This window comes from Agrilus planipennis, unplaced genomic scaffold (assembly GCF_000699045.2).
Source record: "Agrilus planipennis isolate EAB-ADULT unplaced genomic scaffold, Apla_2.0 scaffold172, whole genome shotgun sequence".
Classification (NCBI taxonomy): Eukaryota; Metazoa; Arthropoda; class Insecta; order Coleoptera; family Buprestidae; genus Agrilus; species Agrilus planipennis.
The window spans coordinates 396,808-416,095 of NW_020438999.1; the positions used below are offsets into that span (position 1 = coordinate 396,808).

A 19,288-nucleotide genomic window follows, 5' to 3' on the forward strand; every position below is an offset into this window, starting at 1 on the left:
TCTACACACCTATAAAACTTTTGCTTTGTTTTCTATTGTTAATTTATATACATTTTTGTTTTAAGAAATTGCTAAACATTTTCGTCTAGTACTGTACATTTCTAGCCGATCTCCTAAGCCCGCCCATCGAGAGCTCTACTCGTTCAAGCTTGTTCCAACTATGTCTGTCTTGCTCACGCCTAGTGTGTATTCTTTCTATATTCGCGCAGATTTCTTCAAGGTCACAATTCTAACAAATTGGAATAGACTGTAGAAAGGATTGTCAGAAGTGATCTAGGCTTATATTTTTGAGATCCAAGGTCTAACCCAGGACATGTAGCAGATCAAATGCTCTTCATATTTGAAGAATGTCTTTCATTTGAAGGAGATGTTTTGATTTATTTTAGAAACAATACGACATGAAATACCAGTTTTTTAAGACGCCATAAAAAGATTGGTTGAAGGATACATATTTAAAAAGGCGATTTCGTACTTAAAGGTTTAAAATTAAATAATCCTAGCCAATCAAAAAATACTCAAATCCCGGACATTTTTGCACTATATTTACAAAAAACCAGGACTGTAAATCTTGGTAAGTTTTTCTTCACAATGGTCTATTGGTTACTTTTAAATTGTTACTTACTTACCCCAGCAAAATCGTAATTTTCTGCTGCTTTTAATTGTGTTCTATCTGCACACTGGCCAGGTGACGCGATTTGTGAATAACAATACGTTATTAATGCAAGAAAAGCAGTCGTGAAAAGTAATTTAAACATTTTTGCTACTTTTTATTTGTTGCTAGGAAAGTACAATTGTTCTATATTTTTCTGAACGTATTTATATGTATGGAGAAAAATTGCCCAAAAAATCAAATCGTGTCTCATATCGTGTACCGCACAAAAAATTTGTTTTTATCTGTTAATTATAAAAGAATTCGAATTAATTAAGAGCTCTATTGTTTTGCGTTTTTTTTGCAGTAAATCAATCAATCAGGTGCTTGTAATATGATAAAAGTTCCAACAAGAGAGTTTTTACAAAGGACTTTATTTTANACGTATTTATATGTATGGAGAAAAATTGCCCAAAAAATCAAATCGTGTCTCATATCATGCACCGCACAAAAAATTTGTTTTTATCTGTTAATTATAAAAGAATTCGAATTAATTAAGAGCTCTATTGTTTTGCGTTTTTTTTGCAGTAAATCAATCAATCAGGTGCTTGTAATATGATAAAAGTTCCAACAAGAGAGTTTTTACAAAGGACTTTATTTTAGAAGTACATGATAATGTCATCAGGTCTAGTCTGAAGATAGAATGAATTAAGTTTTTATAAAAGAATACAGTATTGATTATTTGTCTACTAAGCATTTTTTAATTAAAAGAAAACGACATGCAAGCATGGGAATAGTACATTACGTATCGAGGGAAGAAACACGGTTATTTCAGACTGCATGTGAATTGCAGTCTGCGACAACCTTTTTCTTCCCGAGGTACGTATACTATTTTTTGTCATGTTTGTGCGGAAAGCTCGTTATTAAATTGATAGTTGGCGAAATAAGAGTAAATGATTTAGAGGTTAGAAAGACATTGACATTGAACAACTGATTTCTGCGCATGCCCATAAACTTCAGCGCATGCGCTCAAAAGACTAATTTCATTGCCTCCCGACTAAAACACGCCTGAAAAGAGGCCATTTCTTCCCTATTTCATAGTATGCAAAACGAGCTTTCTGCGCTAACATGACAAAAAATAATGTCATTGAAAAGAGTTGTCGTATTTAGTATGTAGCAATTGTACGAGGAACCACAGTCAGTGGCATTCAGGATTGCTTGACTTGCTAGTTATTAAGCTTAAGTTCGCGTTTAAAAGTAGTTTTATAAGAAAGCGACGAATGTTTTACTTCCTCACAAAATTAAGTTCTCGGTTCCAGATTTGAGTTAATTGATTAATATTAAAATTAGTAAAGAAGTAACATATAAATAATTAAGTGAATTGTTGAAGTAAGTTTCGAAAATTAATAAATTCAAAACATTGTCAAACTACTAAATGCGATCAGTTATTTATAACTTAAAAGAAAATTCGAGTTAAAGAAAATTTTTACTTTATGGTCACAATTTCAAATTTCGAAGGTATCTCTTCTACGCAAGTATTGGGATCCGTCAAATGGGAGGAGCCTAAAAACATGGCGCCGATTAGGGAAAATTTATCGTAGTTCCTATAGTGTACCGTGCAATTTCCAAGTTTTTAAATTACGATAAAATGATAAGTATTGACACAATATGTGATTGGGCTGACACAAAGCCTCGGAAAGGAAATTTCGTTGAAGGTGAGCGTGTTTTTAATGCCAATCACATTATAAAATTCGGAAATAACAAATCCGGAAGCTAGCCTTCAAATTCCGTCAAGTTTACTGCCTACTTTTTACAAACTTCGGATTTAAAAAGTGATTCACGTTATATAATTGGTGAGGTGATTCTGGGTGATTTAAGCAATATCATATCAATGACTTGCACGTGCAAAGCCGATTTAAGAGAACGTTGCAAACACATTATTGCAACTTTGTTGTATTGCAGCAGGTAGGTTCTTAACCTCAAAATACTTATATCGTATCATTAGAATTGTGTTAAATCAATTACACAGGAATAAATAATTTCTCACTTTATAATTTTAGTATGATTCTAGTTTTAAATATTAAGGTTATGGCTGATGGTAAATACTTGCTGAAATATAATCATGTGCATTAAAATGACGTGAACAAATTTTTATTCCGGAATTCACTTCTTTGATACCTACTGCTTTCATCCAAGCTTCTATTAGTTTACTTTTTTCTCTAATTTTCCGAATATATTTTTTACATATATAAAACGGTTAGTTTTTATTGGAAAGTAGTTAATGTAGCTGAAGAGTGAAGATCTATGTCTGAAGTGCTATTGCAGCTTTTCACTGAACATATTAGCTTTTTATTTGATTTAACTTTAGAAGAAAACTTCGTCGACTCCATCATCAAAAAAATTTTTACTTTTTTAACGTGTTTTATTATTTTAATAAACAATTTTACAATTTGCTTGCACGGTTCCTATGTAAATTTTCCCTCATTCGAGTTATAAATTTTGCCACCAGATGGTGTATGCCCATTTGACGGATTCCAATATTAATTTTAGTTTAAAGCCCACCATTTGTAACCCTTAAAATTTCAGATCACGATGTGAGACAATATGTGTACTTTGTTCGTGTTGTGTTTTCATATCGTAACCTTATTATCCTAACCTAACTATCTTTTCCGCTGTTTTCCATAATATAATATTAGTGTGTAGCAGTAAAAATTTATGGTGGTAATAATTCTATTTAACAAAAGCAATTCGCTATTGCTACCGCTGATTTCTCTAAAAACATATTGGAAATCCGATTCTTTTCAGCCGTGTTTTAGTCGGGAGGCAATGAAATTAGTCTTTTGAGCGCATGCGCAGAAATCAGTTGTTCAATGACAATGTCTTTCTAACCTCTAAATCATTTACTCTTATTTCGCCAACTATTAATTTAATGACGAGCTTTCCGCACAAACATGACAAAAAATAGTATACGTACCTCGGGAAGAAACAGGGTTGTCTCAGACTCCAATTCACATGCAGTCTGAAATAACCCTGTTTCTTCCCTCGATACGTAATGTACTGTTTACTAATGACTTTTATTATTATTATTTTTATCAAAAACCGAGAAAACTGATTAAAAGAAACCATTTACATGCTGACAAATTTAATAGTGCTTAATTTCATACAAAATTCACAAATTCTGCTGTGATTTTTATGGTGTACAAACATTTGGGTCCTGTATAGCATATACTAATTCTGCGGCTAAATCAGAGAGACCATTATCTTCAAGAATTTGGAAAACCGGAGCTGATGATTGTGGTGTGAAACTCCTACTTCTGCTTCTCGCAAATAGTATTTCTAGACAAACAATTCTATACTTAAAATACAAAAAGAAAGGAAAGTTGAATATCGTAAAGACTAACGATTGACTTTACAAAGAGTCTGAGAAATAGAAATAAAAATGAAAATTAACTATACACATTTTTAATTCAGCGACGTTTCGTAATTGTATTAAGATTTTCTCAGGCTCTAAAATTAAAAAGACGAAACATTTCCAAATTTATCATATGTAAAGTGTTGAGGAAACTTTGTGTTATTTTCTGTCCATAAAATGATTCAATTTTTCATTAACATTGCCTCTATTGGTTTTGATTAAGAAAATACTCTCTTACCGATTCTGCTTGTGCTATTTACATCGACGCATCTGTAATCAACGCTGTACCTATCACGATCAGTTCCAAGCATTTTATATACCAATGGATTGCTAGGATCGGAGGATCTTCTGATTGTTAAAATCCCATCACGTTTACCACTGCTCGGTGTCCATGTTGTTACACCAGACCTACTATCCCATGTTCCAGAAGTTAAATTTTTTACAGACCAGAAGAAGTTCGCGGTTACGTTTGATGTCATGGTATTATTCAGATACAGGCAGTCGCCCGGCGTGTTATACGTAAAAATAGTGTACCATAGCCTGCCAGTAGCTACATACTATTGAGAAAAAATGTAATCAATTTAATAAATATTTATTTCATCTACAAATTTATGGATCTATGTGCCATTGTGACACAAACGACCCTTAATAATCGATTTCCATGTGACTAGTACAAACAGGTGGAAAGAATTATCAGAAATGATCTAGGCTTATATTTTTGAGATCTAAGGTTCGACCCAGGACATGTACGTGAAATTATAAAGAACATTCACACTCGAAACACTAAACTTTCTTTGCCCAGTCGTATTTTTCACTAGACGTGTTATTGTTATTGTTATTGTTAATGTTTTTCTAAAATCAGATAATTTTAACCAGTCAAAAAATACTCAAATACCGGGCATATTTGCACCCCATTTGTAAAAAAACAGGACTGCAAATCTTGGTAAGTTTTAAAGTGAAACTTTTATTACATTGCCTCAAATTTTTTCGTCCATCTATCGCATGTCGCATTACAGCCGGCCACGGAGTGGGGGTGAAAGCAAAACGCGCTCGGCAGAACAGTCAAAGACAATATGGCGGCGCCCATGGTGTAGCATTTATATTCTCACTCATTCGTGCACGTGCTCCGCGGTATTTGTGTTTTAATCGTGAATTGGATGTCTTGCCTACTATTGATTTCCGATTATCATTCCCATTTTCCAATCAGTAAGATAAGATTAGGAACGCGATTTTAATTTTAATACTCTAAATCGAATAATTTTCTGAAATTTACAGTTAAATGCCTGTAATCTGAAACGTGTCACTTGCACCGTGGTTTAAAAACAATCACATTTCTTTTTCTTCACAATGGTTTATTGGTTACTTTTAAATTGTTTATTATTGAATTATATAAATGCCAACAAATTCGCTAGTAAAACCTCGTAAATAAAATCAACTTACCCCAGCAAAATCATAATCTTCTGCCGCTTTTAATTGTGTTCTATCTGCACACTGGCCAGGTGACGCGATTTGTGAATAACAATACGTTATTAATGCAAGAAAAGCAATCGTGAAAAGTAATTTAAACATTTTTGCTGCTTCTTATTTGTTGCTAGAAAAGTACAATTGTTCTATATTGCTCAAGAAATCAATGCGTGTCTTATATCGTGTACCGCATAAAAAATTTGTTTTTATCTGTTAATGATAAATGAATTCAACGTTCTTTTTTGTAGTAAATCAATCAATCAGATGCATATGATACGATAAAAGTTCCAAGAAAAGAGTTTTTAACAAGAACTTTATTTTAGAAGTACAAGATAATGATCGTCGGGTTTAGTTTGAAGCTAGAATGAATTTTAGAAGTTTTCGTAAAAAATACAATATTGATAACACACAAAGGACACGATTTTCATTTGAACCCTTGCCACGTAATGAGTGCGACGAAAAATTATTCGATAAACATTGTTTCTAGGTTTTTAACGATGCTCTTTTCGATGGTGTTGGTTAGAAATATCTCTGACAATATTAAATCATGGAAAGATCGAAAATAAACAAAAAAACGTGATTTTTGAGCTGACTTTTTTCAGTTCTTGCTGTTTTAAAGGTCGAGGATCATTCGTAGATTTATAAATTTCACCCCTGCTTGGCAAATCATCATCACTAAATTTTGAATTTTGTGATAAAGGCATATCGGGGCTCTTGGTTTTAGTAGAACCTGGTATGGGTAATTCGGGTCCGTGTGGAACTGGCTTCGTTACAGACGAAACATCAGGATGTACAATTTTGGCACGGTTTTCAGAATTATATTCTATTACATATGTCGAACAAAAATAACAAACATTAGTATGACTTTTTTGTTCCCGCCACAGCACAATATCGAATAACAATGATTTTGATTTACTATAAGTCCACTGTCTTAACATTTCAACACATAATCGGCATACTTTATGCGGAACTCACTGTTTATCTTGGTGGCCCAACTTCATTCCGAACTAGGCATAATAAGCATTTTTTGCAAAGTGCGTTAGATTCCATCTTTGCTTAACAATTGTATATTGTCCGCAAATGTAACAAAATACATTTGGATTGTTTTTACAATTCCGAGAAGCCATAGTTAAAGATAAATGAATCACAATCTTTTGTTACACGTGAATGTTATATCTCTCTCAAAAATGACGCGCTATCAATTATTTTTTTTATTAGGCAATATAAATCACTAAAGCTAATCTCACACTATCTAAAATAAAGTAATAGGCAATATAATGCTCAATCATCATCATTAGCCATCAGTCCTCTACTCTTTCCTATCCTGAGCTAATCTTCGCGTTTTCCTAAAACTATAACAACCCTGTCAGAGAGTGTAAAATAGAAATATAAACTATAAAATGAAGGTAAAGGTCTAGATGATGGCCGCCACCCCCCAAGGGGGTGAGGGGGATCGAAAGAGAACGTCTCCCACTGTACCATAAAAAGCTCGTGGCGGTCTCACCCCCATAAAAAGTTATTTATATGGTCATTCTTAAACAATATTCAAAGGTAAAACAAATGAAAAATACATAAAAATATTGAGAAAGTTATATAAAACATTATTTAGGTAAATATCTTTATCAATAGGTTAGGTAAGGCTAGGTTAGGTTATCGGGTTTTGTTCAAGTGACCACCCTCTTTCGATCCCCATCAAAATAATCAACTTTCAACCCCTATAACTTTTTATGGGGGTGAGACCGCTGCAAATTTTTTATGGCGTTTTACTCAGGTACCCCCGAAGGGGGTGGGGGCCGTCATCTTGACCTTTACCGTGTGTTCTATTCAGACGCACATTAAATTAAACAAAATTAAAGATTCTTCAGGAAATGTAAAGGAGTGTTTAATGTGTAGGCAATAATTTCTATTAAACAACGTTTCGTCCCCTATATAGATATATATATCATTGGATATTTACCTATTACATTTTTACAAAGTACAATATACAGTTTACTAAAAAGTGGAGTATTTAATAACAATTAAGTACATATTTATAAAATCTGTTTCCAAAATAATGTTGTGAATGTACGCAAAGATAAAATGTAAGACGACATAGGTACATGCATACTATCAAGCGGACTTGAAGAAGTCCATATAAAAGCGAATAATGCGTTGTACGTACAATTGTCAAGCNATCGCAGACCTGTGTAATTTGTCTACTAAGCATTTTTAAATTAAAATATAAGTTGCTGTCAGCATGGGAAAATAGTGTCCTTGAAAAAAGTAGTCGTATTTTGCCTGTAACACTTCCCCGTTGAGATGAAAAGTTGTAATTAATTTTCCAAAGGTGTTAGAGGCTTGTACTGTCTTCAAGATGTAATGATCGGTGAAGTTTGGGTTGAAACTTCCCTTCTATAGCTTATTGGGTTAGAATTTGACGTTATATGATCCCGAGCCACAGGTTCTTCTCTAGTGGTAGTGCTGTAGTTGACAAGTCGTAACCACTGACCTGGATGACAATGGTCTACAGAATTTGAAGCATTCTGGGCAACAACAATAAACCAAACAAATCAATAATAGTATTAATATAATTGCAGTCAAAGTGGTTAACCAATAATTTCCATATATTTTTGAAAATTTTCTTTCTTTTGTATCGATTTTGTTTTTAATGTCCATGAGTTTTGCTACGACTAGGATTAAACTCTCTTTATTTAAGTAGTTTAAATTGCAGGGTTGAAGATTTTGTGAGTTGTTTTTATATTTTTCTTTCAAGCAGCGGAGTTCATTAGCAAAAATAACAAGTACATTTCAAAGTTTCACATTTATAAGTGAAGTCGAGTGTACTTGTGGAAGCTGCTAATCAAATGTTTTGATCCCTCAAGAGTGGTGTAAATTTGACATGTATCGGGAAATGTCTTTTATGTTAATAATTGAGGAATGCAGGTGAAACAGTTCCTGTAGTTCAGCTTTTTCTGAAATCCATATATCTTCAATTTGCAGCAAATCGTTTACGGACAGAATGTCGATAAACCATTGGCGGTCAGTAGATAAAGCAAAATATTGCGTTGGTGGCAAAAGAATGTGAAATAAGGAGCTTTGAGTAGATGCCGGATTAGGGAAAAACAATTTGAACTGTAAAGATTTACTAAGAGGAATTTTTAATTTAAATAGCAGTAATTTCAGTATAAAATAATTGGAATAAAATAATTCGAAGTGGTCTGTATCTAAAATGTAGCATCGTGCTACAGATGGCGTTCACTGTGCCGTTTGTAGTATTTTCTGAATTTCAGTATAGTTCGTATTATAGAGCGAATCTTCTTTTACTATATTTATAAATTGCAGTGCTTGTGTGTTATTTTGTATTTATTGAAAAAGGAGAAAAATGATTAAAAAAAAAACATTCACATGCTAACAAATTTAATGGTGCTTAATTTCGTATAAATTTCACAAATTCTGCTGTTATTTTATGGTGAACAACGATTTGGGTCCTGTACAGAATTTACTGGAGCTAAATCAGAGAGACCATTGTCACTTAGAATTTGGCTAACCGCAGCTGCTTGTTGTGATGTGTAACTCCTACTTCTGCTTCTCGCAAGTAGTATTTCTAGACAAACAATTCTATACTATACAAAGGGAAGTTGAATTAACGATTGACTTTTAGAAAGATTATTATTAAGTCTCAAAAGTAGACAAGAAAATGGAAATTAACTCAACAATGCAATTTTTAATTCAGCGAAGTTTCTTAATTTTATTAACACATTCTCAGGCTCCTAAATTAAAAAGACGAAACATTTCCAAATTTATAGTATAGGGTTGTTCGGAAAGTCATTTCGTTTTTTCCCGACAGAGGATTTAATTGTATTCTTTTGCACCCAACTTCACATTTAAGCCGTATAATTTTTATATGCTTTGAGAGCTCATATAGCAAGGCTTGTGTGTGAAAAATTCCAATTAATTCTACGCAGTAGTTTTTGGTTGGTGCCCTTTTAAATATGGAGAGCGATAAGCAGCATTTTCGACATATCTTACTGTTTTACTACAGAAAGGGTAAAAATGCTGTTCAAGCCAGAAAGAAATTGACTGATGTGTATGGAGAAGGTGTGTTGACAGTACGCCAGTGCCAGAACTGGTTCGCTAAATTTCGATCCGGCAATTTTGATGTCGAAGATGCACCACGTTCGGGAAGGCCGGTTGAAGCTGATAAAGACGCGATAAAGGCATTAGTTGATGTGAACCGGCGAATAACAACACGTGAGATCGGATTGAGGTTAAATTTATCAAATTCAACAGTTTATGACCACTTGAAAGGCCTGGGATTATCCTCGAAGCTCGATGTATGGGTTCCCCATGTTCTCACAGAGAGAAATCTGTGTCGCCGCATTGACGTCTGCGATTCGCTTCTCAAACGTCACGAAAATGATCCGTTTTTGAAGCGCATCATCACTGGGGACGAAAAATGGGTTGTATACAACAACGTCAAACGCAAGAGGTCATGGAGCAAAAAAGATGAACCGGCTCAAACCATTTCCAAAGCCGATATTCACCAAAAAAAGGTGATGCTGTCTGTTTGGTGGGATTTTAAAGGAATCGTTTTTTTTTAGCTTTTACCGGATAACACAACGATTAATTCGGAAGTCTACTGTCATCAGCTGGACAAACTGAATGATGCACTTCAACAGAAAAGGTCAGAACTAATCAACAGGAAAGGTGTAGTGTTTCACCAAGACAACGCGAGACCTCACACAAGTTTGGTCACTCGCCAAAAGCTTTTACAGCTTGAATGGGATACAATGCTACACCCACCATATTCTCCAGACCTGGCACCATCGGATTATTATTTGTTCCGGTCACTCCAAAATTTTTTAGACGGTAAAACCTTCACCTCAAATGAGGAGGTCAAAAACCTCCTCGATCAGTTTTTTGCCAGCAAAGACCAAAAATTTTATGAGCGTGGAATTATGCTACTACCAGAAAGATGGCAAAAGGTGTTGGACCAGAACGGTCAATATATAATTTAATAAAGTATTTGTTTATTATACGAAAACTGTCTTTCATTTCCACAAAAAAAAACGAAATGACTTTCCGAACAACCCTATAGAATATAGTGGTCTAAGTGAACTATTGTATCCAGACGTTTCGTCAGCTACTGCGGCTGACATCCTCAGTGGTAGTGGTGCGTTGACAGCGTGAACGTAGGTTATATCTCGAAGTCTCGACAGTGACCCCATCCCACTGAGGGTGTCAGCCGCAGTAGCTGACGAAACGTCTGGACACAATAGTTCACTTAGACCACGGTCCTATAACCCGAATCTTCATTCTACTATGGATTCCGGCCGTGAAAGCCTTTGTTCTTATATTTCCAAGTTTATCATAGGTAAAGTGTTAAGTAAACTTTGTGTTATATTCTCTCCATAAAATGATTCAATTTTTCATCATAAATATAAACTTTAACACTGCCTCTATTGGTTTTGGTAAAAAAAATACTTTCTTACCTATTCTGCTTGTGCTATTCACATCGACGCATCTGTAATCAACGCTGTACCCATTGCGATCGATTCCAAGCATTTTATATACCAATGGATTGCTAGGATCGGAGGATCTTCTGATTGTTAAAATCCCATCAAGTTTACCACTACTCGGTGTCCATGTTGTTACACCAGACCTACTAACCCATGTTCCAGAAGTTAAATTTTTTGCTGACCAAAAGAAGTTCGCGGTTACGTTTGATGTCATGGTATTATTTAGATACAGGCAGTCGCCCAGTGTGTTATATGTAAACACAGTGTACCATAGCCTGCCGGTAGCTACATACTATTGAGAGAAAAATACAATAAATTTAATAAATATTTATTTCATCTACAAATTTATGGATCTATGGGCCATTGTGACACAAACGACCCTTAATAATCGATTTCCATGTGACCAGTACAAACTTGTAGAAAGAATTGTAAGAAGTGATCTAGGCTTATATTTTTGACATCCAAGGTCCAACCCAGGACATATATACGAGAAATTATAAAGAACCATAACATTCGAAACACTAAAGTTTATTTGTCCAGTTGTATTTTTCACTAGACATGGCATTTTTTAGAAACTTTTTTCTTGTTTAAATTTTATCATTATGTTGTCAACAAGGATTCTCTGATTGAATTTTAACGTTTTGCAGAAGCTTAACTGGAAATATTGAAAGCGGTAGATCTGATTTGAAGAATGGGACAACACTTCTTCAGATCAGATGTTCGTCAAAATTGAAGAAAGTCTTTCAGCTGAAGGATATATATATAATTATTTTAGAAGTAATCCGACATGAAATATCAGTTTTTTAATAAAACACTATAAAAAGATCGGTTGAGGGATGCATATTTAGAAACGCGATGTTGAACTTATAGGTCTAAAATTAAATGATCCTAACCAGTCCAAAAATAGTCAAATCCCTGACATTTATGCACCCAATTTGCATAAAACCAGGACTGCAAATCTTGGTAATTTTTCTGTACAGTGTTTTATTGATTTATTGTTTATTATTGAACTATATAAATGCCAACAAATTCGCTAGTAAAACCTCGTAAATAAAATCAACTTACCCCAGCAAAATCGTAATNTATATAATTTAATAAAGTATTTGTTTATTATACGAAAACTGTCTTTCATTTCCACAAAAAAAAACGAAATGACTTTCCGAACAACCCTATAGAATATAGTGGTCTAAGTGAACTATTGTATCCAGACGTTTCGTCAGCTACTGCGGCTGACATCCTCAGTGGTAGTGGTGCGTTGACAGCGTGAACGTAGGTTATATCTCGAAGTCTCGACAGTGACCCCATCCCACTGAGGGTGTCAGCCGCAGTAGCTGACGAAACGTCTGGACACAATAGTTCACTTAGACCACGGTCCTATAACCCGAATCTTCATTCTACTATGGATTCCGGCCGTGAAAGCCTTTGTTCTTATATTTCCAAGTTTATCATAGGTAAAGTGTTAAGTAAACTTTGTGTTATATTCTCTCCATAAAATGATTCAATTTTTCATCATAAATATAAACTTTAACACTGCCTCTATTGGTTTTGGTAAAAAAAATACTTTCTTACCTATTCTGCTTGTGCTATTCACATCGACGCATCTGTAATCAACGCTGTACCCATTGCGATCGATTCCAAGCATTTTATATACCAATGGATTGCTAGGATCGGAGGATCTTCTGATTGTTAAAATCCCATCAAGTTTACCACTACTCGGTGTCCATGTTGTTACACCAGACCTACTATCCCATGTTCCAGAAGTTAAATTTTTTGCTGACCAAAAGAAGTTCGCGGTTACGTTTGATGTCATGGTATTATTTAGATACAGGCAGTCGCCCAGTGTGTTATATGTAAACACAGTGTACCATAGCCTGCCGGTAGCTACATACTATTGAGAGAAAAATACAATAAATTTAATAAATATTTATTTCATCTACAAATTTATGGATCTATGTGCCATTGTGACACAAACGACCCTTAATAATCGATTTCCATGTGACTAGTACAAACAGGTGGAAAGAATTATCAGAAATGATCTAGGCTTATATTTTTGAGATCTAAGGTTCGACCCAGGACATGTACGTGAAATTATAAAGAACATTCACACTCGAAACACTAAACTTTCNGTTACGTTTGATGTCATGGTATTATTCAGATACAGGCAGTCGCCCGGCGTGTTATACGTAAAAATAGTGTACCATAGCCTGCCAGTAGCTACATACTATTGAGAAAAAATGTAATCAATTTAATAAATATTTATTTCATCTACAAATTTATGCATCTATGTGCTATTGTGGCACAAACGACCCTTAATAATCGATTTTCGTGTGACTAGTACAAACGTTTCAAGAATTTAGAGATATGCCTCTTCCCTTTATTAGGATGCGCCGTAGCATAATTCCAAATTCAATCATATTTGCCTGCGGAGTACCATTTACAAAATTATTTGCAAAATTATTTAAACCGTCTCGTTAAAATTTAAGAATATGCTTCATTTAAAAGCATATTTAGCCAAAAATAATAAGTGAAGTAACTTAACGTTCTATACACCTATAAAACTTTTGCTTTGTTTTCTATTGTTAATTTATATACATTTTTGTTTTAAGAAATTGCTAAACATTTTCGTCTAGTACTGTACATTTCTAGCCGATCTCCTAAGCCCGCCCATCGAGAGCTCTNCTATAAAACTTTTGCTTTGTTTTCTATTGTTAATTTATATACATTTTTGTTTTAAGAAATTGCTAAACATTTTCGTCTAGTACTGTACATTTCTAGCCGATCTCCTAAGCCCGCCCATCGAGAGCTCTACTCGTTCAAGCTTGTTCCAACTATGTCTGTCTTGCTCACGCCTAGTGTGTATTCTTTCTATATTCGCGCAGATTTCTTCAAGGTCACAATTCTAACAAATTGGAATAGACTGTAGAAAGGATTGTCAGAAGTGATCTAGGCTTATATTTTTGAGATCCAAGGTCTAACCCAGGACATGTAGCAGATCAAATGCTCTTCATATTTGAAGAATGTCTTTCATTTGAAGGAGATGTTTTGATTTATTTTAGAAACAATACGACATGAAATACCAGTTTTTTAAGACGCCATAAAAAGATTGGTTGAAGGATACATATTTAAAAAGGCGATTTCGTACTTAAAGGTTTAAAATTAAATAATCCTAGCCAATCAAAAAATACTCAAATCCCGGACATTTTTGCACTATATTTACAAAAAACCAGGACTGTAAATCTTGGTAAGTTTTTCTTCACAATGGTCTATTGGTTACTTTTAAATTGTTACTTACTTACCCCAGCAAAATCGTAATTTTCTGCTGCTTTTACTTGTGTTCTATCTGCACACTGGCCAGGTGACGCGATTTGTGAATAACAATACGTTATTAATGCAAGAAAAGCAATCGTGAAAAGTAATTTAAACATTTTTGCTACTTTTTATTTGTTGCTAGGAAAGTACAATTGTTCTATATTTTTCTGGACGTATTTATATGTATGGAGAAAAATTGCCCAAAAAATCAAATCGTGTCTCATATCGTGTACCGCACAAAAAATTTGTTTTTATCTGTTAATTATAAAAGAATTCGAATTAATTAAGAGCTCTATTGTTTTGCGTTTTTTTTGCAGTAAATCAATCAATCAGGTGCTTGTAATATGATAAAAGTTCCAACAAGAGAGTTTTTACAAAGGACTTTATTTTANAGAGTTTTTTTGTTTTGCGTTTTTTTTTACAGTAAATCAATTCTCAAAAATATTTTGAAGTGCTTGCACGAGGAATCATAGCCAGTGGCATCCAGAGTTGTCTGATTTATTAATAAGCTTATCTATAGCCGCGTTCGGACCAATTCAACAAACTTATTTATTTAATAGGAAGAAATCTACGGTTTTTAGACTTACCGAATGCTTTTAGACCCTCATAGTGAGGCCGCTATAAACGAAAGAAAATATCGTTCTGCTGGACCAATGAGACGTGGCCATTTGAACTAAGAATTGAAAAATAAACGGTTGCAGCATGACAATGGGGCCGAATCCATGTTGAGAAAGTCCAAAAGTTTTTTCCTCTATCACCTGTTTCGATCTATGGTACAAGGCCTGGCTAATTAGCACTTTTACTTTTATGAAGAAATCAAAAATTGGATCGATTCTTTTCCGATTTCTAACTAATTTATCTAGGTCCTCGTCAGGTGTTTTTCCTTTGTGAGCATTTGTATTCATAAAATTATTATTAATATTATATTTGGTTGTTGATTTCCATTATTAAGTTTCTTGACTTCTTGATTAGAGATTTTAAGGGTAAACATATATTTGGTATTAAATAAATCTAAATGACGATCGGCATTGGTTTCAGTGTTAGGAAAAAGCGTGGAAATCCCGGCCAGTGAGGTAGTACCGCTCGCACACTTGTTCTATTTTATAAATGTAAATTTTGCGTGCGATATTGGTTACTTTGGCAGATGTGCTGTAGTCACACTATGTAGGTACTTACATTAATAATTATCTGAATTGAGATAAAACGTGTAACTACAGCGTTTCTACTAATTCTAATAGTCATTCCTGTGAAGCTAGGATACCCACGTTGCAAATCGGTCTACCTGAATTTAGTGCTGTAATTAAAATTTCAGTTGTGGCTCTAACTGTTTGCAATGGAAGGAATTCTTACTATACTACAGTTGAACCTGGATAAGCGAAAACTGGATAAGTGAGAAAACTGTATAAGCGACAAAAATAGTCAAGTCCCGTCATATTTAGCATTGAAAACCTCTATGAGTGACAGTGTGAGTACCTATTTTAGAGAGAGACATTTTTCACTTCTAGATCTCCGTAAGCAGAGAAGAGAGACTAGTATAGAAGTCCAATGCTGGGTTAATAATCCGGACTTCGTTTCGGATGACATGTCGGTAAATCTCGAAGCTTCTGTCATCCGACCGGTAGTTGTCGCTTCGGAAAATCAACCGTTTTTTTTTTTTCTTTACAAACTTGGCTTACAACAGCAAAGTAAAAAGACTTATGCGTTCTATGATCCCACCACTTCTACTATTTACCCCTGCCATTACTGCGTTCACTCTTTGCTCCGACTCAATACAGCGTTGAGGCGTTCATTTTCATAGCAACGCCATCTCCTGGTTCTATTTAGAATTTCATACTCACGTTTTAGTCCTCCATTTGAATTGGACTTCTATACTAGTCTCTCTTCTCTGTCCGTAAGTGACAGTTTCTCACTCTAGACTTCTGTAAGCGAGACTATTTACAATTACTAGACATCTGCAGCACACTCGTGCACTTTTTCCTACCTGCTCATGGTACTCATCCTCTACATTTGGGTTCAGTTGACAACAATCATTGAAGAAAGTACGTTTGACGTTGTTCTCTCACAATGTTGAAGCAAAAAATTATAGTGATTTCATTTTTGATAAAATTTATGAAATTGAAAAACATATTCAAAATTGTAAAAAGGATACTCAGAAAAAATTAACTGATTTCTTTAAATAAATAATACAAGTACCTATTTATAGCCAAATGTGTATATGTATTACCTATTTCTTAACGCTCTAGCACTATGTTTGAGTTTTATTAATCTCTATAAATGAGAAAACTCTTGAGTGAGAATAATATTCGGGTCCCTTGAGTTCTCGCTTATCCAGGTTTGACTGTAGTAATATTTTCAAAACTAATTGATTTAGTTTAAACATTTTTCACTGGAGGTATGACAGCTAGATGCTCGAGTGAAGAAAACGTAATTTTTTAAAATATCGGATGTAATAGCGTATGTTAGTCATATGTAGTTCTTCCAGAAGCACTTAAAAAGCAAAAAGTTCTAGCATACTTACATTTGGAAACAAATTCGTTCAGTAATTATCAGAAAATTTGGCGTTGGTGCTCCACCTATTAGCTTTCACTCACAACTAATACTAATTTTGATATAAGTAGAACACTAAAATCTTAATTACAGTACTAAATTACTACTAAAAATTACTAAATTCTCATGTGAATTGTTTTACGAGTTTGTGATTGAATTGGTGTTTTCTATCAGTTCTTGGTATTACTATTATACACAATAGAGGGTTAGCAGTTATTCAATTTTGTTTATTTCTTTTATGTTGGTAGTTAAAGTCATAGTGGAGTTTTAGTTTTTTGTGATAATGTAGACAGTATTTTGTTTAATATTTGACAAAAAGCAATAAACCCAAACCTGGTAACCAGCGTTTCCTTGAACTTAAAGCACTTCCACTTTGCAAAAATTATTAGATTAACACGAAATGCACTGTGATTTACATAAAACAAGTGACAACGATGCCTTTAAAAATAGGTTTACAAAAAAAGCAACAAAAGTTTTACACCTTAATAAAATGTATATTCTGGGTTACAGATTTGAGTTATGTAAATGAGTGATGTGGCTAATTAAAATTAGTCAAATATTAACATTTTTTTAAAATTAATGATGGTTAATTGTTGAAGTAAGTTTAGAAAATTCAAAATTCAAAATAGTCAAACTTCAACCTACTAAACTCAATTATTTATTAGAGAAAATACGGTTAAAGAAAATTGGTCTTGGTGTTGCTGAAATACTTTTAGTTTTGGTCTTCGTGTTGCTGATATAGTTTCGGTCTTTTTATATTGTTCTATTTAATCTGGTACTGACTTTTTTTTAATAATTTTTCTAAGTACAAATTTTTCTATTTACCGACACAATATTTGTTTTAAATGCTGAAATTTTCTGTCATACATGCGAGCTTGTCATCACTTTTAAAGAAAAAGTATAGATGGTTGTAGTTACTCCTCCTCGAATGCATAAATTGACCTTTTAGCGAACAAAATAGTACAACGTACTTAAAAGAAGTAAAAAATATCGAAAAAAAATTACTTTCTAATAGCAAATATGTTTTGTTCCAAGAAAAGAATGTATTACGGTTGCTTCAAACAGTTTAACTCATAAATCCACCGGAAGTAATATTTTTTCGTATTTGATGTTGGTTTTAGTCTTGACAGTGTTCTTTGGATCTTGGTCTTGCTAGTATAAATACAGTTTTGTTCTTGCATTTTTGCAACACCAAGATCAAAACCACTTTTGCTCATCAATAACCGTCACAATTTTTGTTTCGAAGACATCGCTTCTACGTATATTACTATTAAGCACATCCTTTAGATCCCTTGCAATCTCAGGTCAAACAGTATGAGTACTTTGTTCATGTTGTCTCTCCATACTGTGACCTTTTGATCGTAACCTCCCCAGTTTTTCTGCTGTTTCCTCTAATAGACGTATAACATTGAGTTACGCAGTTGAAATTAATAGTGGTAGAGTAAAGTCGGTGAATGTGGAATAGGTCAGGTAATGTGGAATACCATGTTTGCACTAAAACTAGAAGAGTCATCTACATTCTAGTTGATGTATTAGGTACTACTCTTAATGTATTTCGAAGTGATGTGTTATGTAATCCTATGTTTGTTATAGGTGTCGTTGTGTTTAATCAGAAATGATTTCGCAGGTGGCTGACATTTTGTAGGGTAGTGATACTGTTAACTGTTACGCATTTGTTTGGACCGATTTAAAAATAGTGGTGCTGCGTGTAGTTACTGTAAATGTTTTAGAGTGTGAGGTATGATATTACAGCCCTATAAAATTAACTTTATCCAAGTTTCTATATGGTCATAGTTTCGTGTCTATAAGTGGGTATTGTGGAATATCAATAGGTTTGCTATTGTGGACTATTCCACATAACCAATTCCATTTTCCCCTCCCTAACTCCCAATGAAGATGCCGAATGTATTTTTTGTGCAGGTAAATTTTCTGAAGATACAAGAGGAGAGGTTTGGATACAATGCATAATGTGTAGTGGCTGGTGCCATGAAGTGTGTGCAGGAAATGAAAGAGAAGTTTATATTTGTGATTTCTGCCAGTAGATATTATGATTACCTGTTTTTTTAGTCTTCTTTTTTTGTATCATGTAAAATGTTAGTCAAATAAAATATTTTTCTCGTTGTAGGTGAAATTATTTACTGAAAATGGTGGCGTGTTAATTCCATGGTAATATCCTATTCCACATTACCTTATAGGACTATTCCACTTTACCTACCCATTTTAACAATCTGAGAATTTGTTGACTTTGATTATTTCGTCCGTTAAAAGGTATAGATTATGTGTTACGTCACCTAGACGGGAAAAACAAATAGCTAGCTGACTAGAGATATTACCGTGAATAAAAAAATTACAGAAGTATGTTTAATAAACTTGTTTATAATTTTTAAAAAAATGGTATTCCACATTCATCGACCTTACTCTAATAATTTTTAGAAATTTGAATTAATAGGATAATTTATAATATAAAAT

At 33.8% G+C, this 19,288-nt stretch overlaps 2 protein-coding genes across 6 annotated transcripts in view; one reads left to right on the forward strand and one right to left on the reverse strand.

Moving 5' to 3' along the window:
• The window catches only part of LOC108737860, a 190,602-nt gene that overhangs the window by 28,694 nt on the left and 142,620 nt on the right, over positions 1-19,288 (forward strand).
• LOC108737856 lies at positions 3,715-14,425 on the reverse strand. 5 transcript variants are annotated; one of them, XM_025975808.1, is made up of 4 exons: positions 14,260-14,425; positions 13,102-13,184; positions 4,240-4,475; positions 3,715-3,925 (listed from the first exon to the last, which is right to left on the reverse strand). In XM_025975808.1, exons 1-4 carry the CDS (start codon positions 14,386-14,388, stop codon positions 3,780-3,782), a joined length of 594 nt encoding a protein of 197 aa, XP_025831593.1. In that variant the 5' UTR covers positions 14,389-14,425; the 3' UTR covers positions 3,715-3,779. The 5 variants fall into 5 exon arrangements, with proteins under 5 accessions (XP_025831593.1, XP_025831594.1, XP_018326486.1 ...); XM_025975811.1 differs by lacking the exons at positions 3,715-3,925; positions 4,240-4,475 and adding exons at positions 8,845-9,048; positions 12,533-12,768; XM_025975809.1 differs by lacking the exon at positions 13,102-13,184 and having other exon boundaries at positions 4,240-4,558.

Bases quoted from the DNA above. Each gene is read 5' to 3' on its own strand.
- LOC108737856 (XM_025975809.1), bottom strand. From the start codon at position 14,388: ATGTTTAAATTACTTTTCACGATTGCTTTTCTTGCATTAATAACGTAT. The intron at 4,559-14,259 runs GTAAGTAAGTAA...TTTTCTCAATAG, and splicing joins AAAATTACGATTTTGCTGGG to TATGTAGCTACTGGCAGGCT. The intron at 3,926-4,239 runs GTAAGAGAGTAT...TTGTTTGTCTAG, and splicing joins AAATAGCACAAGCAGAATCG to AAATACTATTTGCGAGAAGC.